The sequence below is a fragment of the Vanessa cardui genome, chromosome 12, assembly GCF_905220365.1.
Source record: "Vanessa cardui chromosome 12, ilVanCard2.1, whole genome shotgun sequence".
Classification (NCBI taxonomy): domain Eukaryota; kingdom Metazoa; phylum Arthropoda; class Insecta; order Lepidoptera; family Nymphalidae; genus Vanessa; species Vanessa cardui.
Genome location: NC_061134.1, coordinates 8722107 through 8732011, shown reverse-complemented (window position 1 = coordinate 8732011; position 9905 = coordinate 8722107). Strand labels below are relative to the sequence as shown.

Genomic DNA, 9905 nt, shown 5'->3' with positions numbered 1-9905 from the left:
GGATTTAAAGACATATGGACATACAGATCACAACTAGGGCCATAACGCTGATTCAACAGGGTCATTCGCAGCATTTTGTAGCTCTGCAGCTGGGTTTTTCACAGCGAGCAATCCAGAATGCTTGGATTAGGATTCAAGTGACTGGGAGAGTTACCAGAAGACCAAGATCAGGCAGGAGTCGAGCAACCACAGCACAGGAAGACCGCTACATACGGTTAACTGCGCGCAGAGAGCGAGTCGTCACCGCCCGCTCCTCACAAAACCGCTTGCGCCAGGCGACGGGCACCCGCGTGAGTGACCAAACGATTAGGAATCGGTTGCATGAAGACCAACAGTTCTCTAGACGACGAGTAGTGCGAATTCCACTGACATCCGCGCATCGTGCAAGGCGATTAACGTTCGCGAGGCAGCACCAGGTCTGGAACATCTATGACTGGAGCAAGGTATTGTTCACAGATGAATCCAAAGTGATTTTTTTTAGTGATGATCGTGGCATTAGAGTTTGGAGATGAGAAGGAGAGCGATTTCCCGATGCTTGCATCCACGAAAGTGACAGATTCGGGGGTCCCAACATAATGGTGTGGGACGGAATCTCACTATCAGGTGGAAACGAGGTCGTAATTCTCAACGTAGGCACGGTAACGGCACAACGGTACATTGAGCAGGTCATAAGACCCCACGTGGTGACATTTACACAAAGAATTGGTGCAGGATACCAATTAATGCACGACAATGCCCGCTCTCATACAGCTAGAGCTACTGTCGAGCAGTAGAAGAAGCTGGTGTACGGGTGCTGCCGTGGCCCGCCAGTAGCCCGGACCTTAACCCTATTGCGCACATGTGGGATTTGTTAAAAAGAAGCGTTCGTGACACAAATGAAACGAACGACAGCTCATCAACGTGCTAAAGACAAGCTGGGACCAAATCCCACAGGAGACAATACGACATCTAGTGGAGAGCCTTCGAGTCTTGAATAATGTGTTCGAAAAAGGGAAGGACACACACGTTACTGAAAAAATTAACATTTCAACAAATCTTTAGTTTTTTTTTTAAATTAGACACTTTTTTCACATTGTGTATTTTAGGTTAAAAAGTCGATTTTTCTAAAAAAAATGAAAGTGATGCTAATTTTAGAGGAAAAAAACAATATCTGCTGCTCTTTACATTAAAAATTGATTAAATAATTTAATCTAATCATTTGCATATCCCTAAACCCCATATTTTTTTTAATCCACTAAAAAACCATGGTGGCCCTTATTTTGTTTTGACTAGTATATAATCGTAAATCGACTTTTAAGTAGTCTAATATTTTTCATTTCATTTTACCTAGGAGGACTCTTAAAAATATGTTAAATATGCAATTATTTTTATTACTTTTTAGTGCATTTTTATTTGTTTTAAAATAGTGTTTTGTTTGAAGTCGGTTTTTCTTTTTGTTAAAATTTTATTTATTTTTTGATTTTAAGTGAAGCTGATGTAGACTAACATTTTTTTTTAATATGGATAGATTAAGCGTGCCGTTTATATGAATCAGAAACTACTTCGGGGACAATTTCAAAAGAAACTTTCGAATAAAGCAAAAATAGATTTTCGAAAATGCGGCTTTAATACGTCATGCGGCATAAACTACAAGGTACCACCCTCGAATGAGCTGTAATCGACCTCAGTAAAAAAACTTTGCAAAAGAGCTATTCGTATGCTATGTCGTACATCATATGACATCACATCATATACACAAAATTTGATTAAAGACAGTAAGAAATTCTGTCCCAAATCGCACCCTAACTGTAAGCCGTTTAGGAGTTCCGTCAATACATAGTATAAAACAAAGTCGCTTTCTCTGTCCCTATATCTTTAAAACTACGCAACGGATTTTGATGCGGTTTTTTTTATTAGATAGTGTGATTCAAGGGGAAGGTTTGTGTATGTAATAAATGAACAATATAGTAAAGAAACACTGACAATTTTAGAAGTTTGCAATGTGATGTCGTAAATAAACAAATTCTTTAGTATATTTAGTATCAGTTTTGCACCCGTGAGAAGTCGGGGCGGGTCGCTAGTTGATTATAATATTCGATTATGACAATTACATGAACATAACCACGTTCCGGAAGGTGATTCAAATATCCAAGTAACCCATAAATAAAAGATTCGACCGAGTATTGCTAACGTGCTCCTCAGAATTGTTCCGTTCCCTCCCGTTCCCTTAATTTGTCATGGATCCTATACTCAGAACTTTACCAAACTTTCACCAAACTACCCTTAAAGTATGTCCTTTATAATTTTAAAAGAATCATCAAAATTGTGCCAACCAATTTTGAGTTATTCACCTATTTAGCGCGCACATACATAATGCAAATTTAAGACTTACGTCGTTTTCATACGGATACCATCACGGGAAGCACTACCTTTCAAGCAAAAAAAAATTATCAAAATCGGTCCACCCAGTAAAAAGTTATGAGGTAACAAACATAAAAAAAAAAATACAGACGAATTGATAACCTCCTCCTTTTTGAAGTCGGTTGAAAAGAACCAGTACCTATTATCTATTGTAGTAGATACTACGAATTTTTAAACCTGTGGTAGAATTGTTTGATGGTCTTGGTGGGTACAACTCACCCCTCACTCTTCCCCAATCAACATTTTGTATATATATATGAACTCTATAATTATATTATAGACTAAATTATAGGCATCTAATTACAAGGGATATACCTGTTATATCTTAAATCGAGCGATTAGCGTCGAATTGAAGATATAGTTTCAAGGTACAGCCAAAACTGCTGAGGCATTAAAACTGAAATTTTAAGCATAGGTACATTATTTTAAAACGTAAGCATCGGGTAGCATAGCAGTTTTGTAAACTTCAACTTTACAAATGAGAGCAATCACTTTATATGCTTTTTACTGTTATTCGACGATACCGGGTACCACTGTATACTTCTTACAGTTCCAATGTCTATGACTAAAAAAAGTCCAATTCTATCATTAAGCAGTCAATTTTTCAATATTAGCTGAAATTGGGTTAAAATAAAATATATTTTTTTTACACAAATATTAAAAAATGTCAATGTTATACATGGACTAATTAATTTCAACAGAATATATAAAACCAGCTCAAAATCGAAGAGTTGAGTGAAGTTGTGTTGTTTATTATCATTTTTACTGTCTACCTCAGGTCATCGAAATGGTACCGTAGTAATATTGTATAATATTCCTCTAAATAATTACATATACTCTTTAAACTTTATCAAAAGTAAAGAAAAAAGGTAAAGTTAAAGTAAAGTAACAGCCTGTACATTTCCCACTGCTGAGATAAGGCCTCCTCTTCCATTAAGGAGAGGGTTTGGAACACATTCCAGGATTCATAGACACATGCAGGTTTCCTCACGATTTTCCTTCACCGCCGAGCACGAGATGAATTATAAACACAAATTAAGCACATATTTATAGTGGTGCTTGCCTGGGTTTGAACCAGCAATCATCGGTTAAGATGGACGCGTTCTAACCCCTCTCGACCATCTCAGCTCAACTTTATCAAACCGATACATAAATGATTCAGCAAATAATTGTAATTATCTTTAAGTTTAAATTCAAAAGTACCATAAATGTGCAAGCAAAGCTTTGTAGTGAAGTACCTATAACGTGTCTAAGAAAATATTTTTGCACTTATTAAATCACGATAAGTATGAAAATAAAATTTTGAAAAGTCATTTTCAAATGGAAAATCATTGAAAAAAGAACACCTAAATTTGAACATACATTTGTAAATGAGGTTACACTTACATCACTAGTAAAATAGTAATTATGTGTACGACAATAAGGTGTAGGTATTATCAGTTATTAACGATTTCTTCCTAGCCCATCGAAATAAAAAAAAGATATTAAAAAGCAACCCGTTATCTAGAAAAAAACACTAACATAAAATCTAATATACGCAAATATACTAGAAGGCATGTTTGCGACAGCTGTGTCTGTGATTATAGTTATTGTGTTATTGGACACATTTCATAATATCATACGTCGTTTATTTTGGTTACCAATCAATTTCACGGCCATGAACCCCTGGATATGTGATTCGATGAGAGATGATGGAAAAGCTACAATCGTAAGCAATTAATTAATCAACTAATTGCTTCTATGAAATATAATATAATTAAAAACCGTTAAGGTCTTCTATATGACGGATTAAAATTATATATTTGCGTAATAATTTGTTTATAAGCTTCCAATAATACTGCCATCAGTTATGTACTTACTTAATTAATTATCCGCTTCGATAAATAAGAAATAATTATTGGCAAATTGTGGTTCATTTTTTTATACAATATAACCAAATTAATACAATAAGAATATTATTTTAAATTATTGATGATATGCTAACTTCATATTTTATTTAAATAATTAATATTTTGCTATATTTTGGTTAAATTTTAAGCCGGTGTTCTAGCCTATTTTTATGGTTTGGACAACGATTATACTGTTTTTAGATTGAATTAAGTTTCTATTTCAATAGTATTCTTAAAAATACTCATATAAAATAAAACGTATAATTATGCGTAAAGTGAAACAACAAACATAATTTGGCACAAAAACAAAATTGCGAACAAAATTACCGCTACAATAATTCTAAAGCTCATTACAACGCTTTGTAAGTCGTGATAAAGCTAATAATATTGCGCGTGTGACGCAAATCTACCCTTTAAATGAGTGAAAACAAATTAATCTTAGTTTCATAGAACGTTCTGTGAGTTCATTCATAATAATACAGTTCATTGTGTTATCTAGGGCGTCCATCTTCCTTGTAGGACTATCTTCACCACAGACCCGGTGAAAGCGATCATCATAACTTGTGACACAGATATAATAAAATTTGTAACGTATATAAGTATATTTATGTACGCATTGAATTCTTTAGCAGATTAAGAGGAAAGCTAAATTTTTCAAGCAATGGTAAGTACTCGAAAGCATTATCAGGCTGATTTTTAATTTTCCTTTTAGTATTTACGGTTTCCGTTGCTTATAAAATTGATTAGATATTATTCGGAATTTACTCTACTACTCCGGTTTTCCTGGACTTTTATATTTTAAATGTGTATAAATCGGTAATTAATTATGAATAAATTTCATAACGGTAAACATATTTGTAACATTATTTAATGACGATAAAAATCACAATGCAGTACTATAATTAAAAAACAAAATGGCTCTTTATTTACTGATCGAAAATATGTATTCGTGAGCGAGGGACTATTGCTATCTATCGATTCATTTTCAGAACGAAATCGATAAAATTAATATTCTTGTTGTGCATTTTGATGTACTGAGTGTACAATCGATGCCGAGTTGTAATTTTATTGTTCAGAATAATAGCTGTTCAGATTTTCGATTTAATTTATTCATTTAACGTGCGATTGTTGTCATATTTTTCTTATACCTAATTACATGCGAAGGAAACATTAACGAATTGTCAGTGTTAAATATCAAATAATAACGTTTTTGTAACTCAATTCTAAAAAATCTCGTCGCTTGTTTCATATGTTGGACTTATCAGATTTAAAATTAATTATAATTTATGTATAGGATTTCGTGAAACAACGTTAACATTGATGAATGTATAAATTGGAATCTAGTCGTCTTAAAATATTTAATAATCCTCCCTAACAAATGATCGGTTCTTTAAAAACGTAATAACATAGCTACAAAAAGTCTTTACTTACTGAAAAGTATTATATTTATTAATCATAAATCTACAATTTTAATCATAGTTTATATTAATTAAGCTTTGTTCTAAAGCAATTTCAAAATTGGTTTTTAATTATAAATGTTCACATCAAATAAAGTCATAGTAACAATTGCACCTTTTTTAACATTAACAGACACATTCACAAATAAATTTTTCATAAGCTAATAACATTACTATAAAGCATCACCCAATCTTAAATTTCTATAATGATTGACATTTTAGATTGGTGCAATATACAAGCAGTGACGAGCGATTGTGAGTTGCTATTAAAGATTTTCTCTAAGCTCTATTTCCACATCTTGTAATATAATTATTGGACGAGTTTCTTAGGTTTGAGTAAAAATTTCTAAGAACATATCTTAGAATTCTCATAAACTATCACATTTTAATCTTCGTGTTAAAAATAAACGCTTCTTGGTCGTGTCGTGTCCCACAAATTTAGAAGTAGGTAAGGTCAAAGTGGCATCGTTTGCGCCTTGTGTTGTGTATTATACCTTATGTCATTGCAACATGCAACGCTCACGCCGCTTGCCTTGATGTGACAAAATTTATTTAAAAGTCTGAGGATTCCCAGGAACTGTAAAATTAGTTTTACATCATTGTGTTTACCTAAATATAAGAACACTGCTTTTGGTTTATAGGTTTTTTGGTCTGTTTATGATAAAAATGAGAATATAAGTCATAAAAAATAATCATTTATATTTAAGTACTTCCAATACACCGTCTATAGCTACAGGACGGTTAGAGGCGTCCGTCTTGCTTGGATCACAGGGGCATTTACGACTCTCGGCTATCGTGTTTGACTCCTGATATTCCTGTATTTTTTGTATAATCAAAGCGTTTTCTTTCTCTAAAAACATTTTTTCACGAGCCAAAGCCCGCCTTGTCAATTCGGCGTTGGATATTTTCTGCCACAGTCTCGTAAGTCCTCCCGTAGAGGACATGGCATTAGCGACCAATGATTCACTTGAATGTTGCTGTCGTAAGTTTGTTTTCGTTTCTGCTGGGGAATACGGCTGGTTGGAACCGAAAGGCAATACCTTTTCCCGTTGCGTTTCAAATTTTCTACAAAGTGCAGCCATACGTAATATTTTTTCACCTTTTTTATAAGCTGCTTCAAGCCATTCTAGGGCGCTATCGGACTGTCTAACTAACTCTGCCATTTGATTTGCATCAACAGCGCAACCATCTGCCAACGTTTTTTTTAATCTAAAGAATGCTGCCCGGTGGCGATCTCGGCGATCTCGAAACACTGCTTGCTTCGTACCCGATTCGTATGCCGCTAATTCAGATCGAAGACGTTTCAACAGACCGTCACTGTTGGCAATTTTTTTTGCCTGAGACGCAATAATATCAGCCATTAGATTTTCCTTCCTTCGCAATTTACGTACTTGTTTTTGATTTTCAGCCGTTTCAACGACATAAAATTTCAATACAGCTTTGTATTCATCCCAAGTAGAGTTGTAAGTGTTTTCGAGGAACGAACGCAAATTTTCTCGTTCATTAGCATATTTACTTCGTTCCTCATCTTCCTTGACTAAATTTTCGCCCCTAGTAGTCCAAGCCATAGAATCCGCTGTTGTACGTCCATGAAAAAGTAAAAGCTGTAGATGAGTTTCGGCTGCATTATGATCAGTGGCTATACCTGAAGCTTCGTCTTCGCCAGATTTAAGTATTTGAGACGTTCTTATATCGTTATATTTTGTTAGGTCCTCTAACTCTGAAAGGAACTTATTTATCATCGTGTCTATTGTGTCACAAAAACTAGCTACAGTTCTCTGAAACTGATCATCAGCGACACCCATCAACTGCATTACGTATTTAATTAAGTAATCTTTTTTATCATACGCTCTTTCGAATGTATGCCACAGTACTTCGATGTCCTGTTTGAATATAGGCTCTTTTATTTTGAGCATCATTTCACGCCAGCTCTTGTCTAACTCGCCACGTTTCCGAGCCTGTGCCGCTATTTCCCGTTCGAGTTCTTGACGCTTTAACGCTTTTCTTGCCTCATTTTCTGCCTTAAGTTTTTCTAACCTTTTAGCCTCTTTCTTGGCTTTCTTTTCCTCTTTAGATAAACCCATGGTATAAGTAAATATATACAAAAACTCTGTAAGTGGAATTCAAACAAAATGCAAATTTTCACGCGTTTCCTCAAATGTCAGCGCATTGACATTGTCGTTAGTGTGTCATATCATTACAATATGAAAAATATATATGAAATGACATTAAGTTTATTATGGCTACACTAATTAATATGTAAAAAAAAAAGTAAAGTAACAGCCCGTAAATTTCCCACTGCTGAGAAAGGCCTCCTCTTCCGTTAAGGAGAGGGTTTGGAACATATTCCACCACGCTGTTCCAATGCGGGTTGGTGGAATGCACATGTGGCAGAATTTCGATGAAATTAGACACATGCAGGTTTCCTCACGATGTTTTCCTTCACCGCCGAGCACGAGATGAATTATAAACACAAATTAAGCACATTATATATAGTGGTGCTTGCCTGGATTTGAACTCACGATCATCGGTTAAGATGCACGCGTTCTAACCACTGGGCCATCTATTATAAATAACTATTGTATTTAATGTAAGATATTATAAATTGTTGATGTATATTGTATTTTTGTTTACTTTTTTATTAAACGTATCCAGTCCAGGTATCAAGCTTTAGTCGGTGGTAGCGAACCTCTCCAAAGCTACTTGCACAAACGCTTAGCTGAGAATCTAAATAGCGAGGCAGCGCTCGGCACTGTGTGCGACGTCGCCCAGTGTGTGCAATGGCTGAATTCGACGTTCCTTAGCGTGCGAGCCGCGCGTGATCCGAAGAGATACCTGGGACTTCCGCAAGCTGCGCCTGCGCACCAAATTTCTAAGAAAATAGAAGGTAACATATTTGTTATCACTTATACAAATCCGTAACTGTTCAAGCATACTTTAAATTTTGTTAAGAGTATTTAATGTGTTTATTTTAATCATGATTCGTCTATTAATTTAAAGCATTCAAAAACATATAAGGAAACTTTACAAATATAATATGTTTACTAAAGCATTGTAATAGATGAGGTTCTTTAACGTGATAATAGGCATTAAATGAACTTGAAGATAATGTGCGGCAGCTGCTGTTTGCTTAAGGATGTTTCTATTATAAAAATACATTACAATTTTTATTGGAGATTTATCGCATTTATACGATATACTTGTGAATAGATTCTAGATCTAATCTATGTGCTACAAAGAAAAGCTTTCTTATCTGACTAATAAGAGGAAAAATATTCTTTGAACGTATATTCATCGATTTCCTAAATTTAGACATTTTTAAATATATTTGAATCCCTAAATCTCATACATTTTCGTTAAATTCTAGTTAAGCATATGATGTTATTAATATGTTAAACATGATAACAAAGAGCATCTCTGTTTTTATCAAAAGGAAAGCTAAGACGCTTTTTTGTGTAATGTGTTTTACTTTTGAAATCATAAATTTAAATTGCCTTAAGCTCCTGTTAAAAACTGTTTTCAAGATACCACCATGTTCATGAGCCAGTTGCCTGCTTTTATTAATTTTAAAAATAGAAAACATTTAATTTCAGTAACAATAAAATTTAAAAAATTACCTACTTCTTTATATTTAATATAATTACTTATTTCCATACATTTATGTATATAATAGATATTTGAACAAGGCACGCGTCAATGTGTGTTAACATACGTATTAATTTACCATCATTATACGTCAATCACGCAGACCTTATATTTTAAGTTCATATATTTACTAATTACAGTTTCGAATTACTTTAAATGATGTAATAAACACCGAGGTGTCGTAGCACGAAAATATCGATACTATCACGTATCATAATCATTTGTTTATTTGCGGTAAAAAATAATTTATAATTGTTGTCTTAAATTTTCGCGATTATTACACATTTAAATAAAACTAGTTATAACGGATTTGGATCACTTTACAGTGTTCGTGGTCACGGGTACCTACCCGTGTAAGTGCCCTACCGCTGTAAAGTGCTCGAAACGTCGGGATGCCAAAAATAATTAATATACGCGATTCAAATCCGTTATAACTAGTTTTATTTAATTTATAATTGCTGTAATAAAAATTTATATGGTTAATCAAAACAATATGTACATAAAAATCTTGTAA

At 34.0% G+C, this 9905-nt stretch overlaps 2 protein-coding genes across 2 annotated transcripts in view; one reads left to right on the top strand and one right to left on the bottom strand.

The window, feature by feature from the left end:
* The window catches only part of LOC124534178 (probable ATP-dependent DNA helicase HFM1), a 39110-nt gene that overhangs the window by 17331 nt on the left and 11874 nt on the right, over window positions 1-9905 (top strand). The window contains exon 13 of the mRNA XM_047109888.1: window positions 8402-8633. Coding sequence (XP_046965844.1) covers window positions 8402-8633 — 232 coding nt within the window. The remainder of the gene's footprint in view (window positions 1-8401; window positions 8634-9905) is intronic.
* On the bottom strand, window positions 6410-7830 carry LOC124534022 (dynein regulatory complex subunit 2-like). Its single transcript, XM_047109644.1, has one exon. It carries the CDS (start codon window positions 7828-7830, stop codon window positions 6439-6441), a length of 1392 nt encoding a protein of 463 aa, XP_046965600.1. The 3' UTR covers window positions 6410-6438.

Bases quoted from the DNA above. Each gene is read 5' to 3' on its own strand.
- LOC124534022 (XM_047109644.1), bottom strand. From the start codon at position 7,830: ATGGGTTTATCTAAAGAGGAAAAGAAAGCCAAGAAAGAGGCTAAAAGG.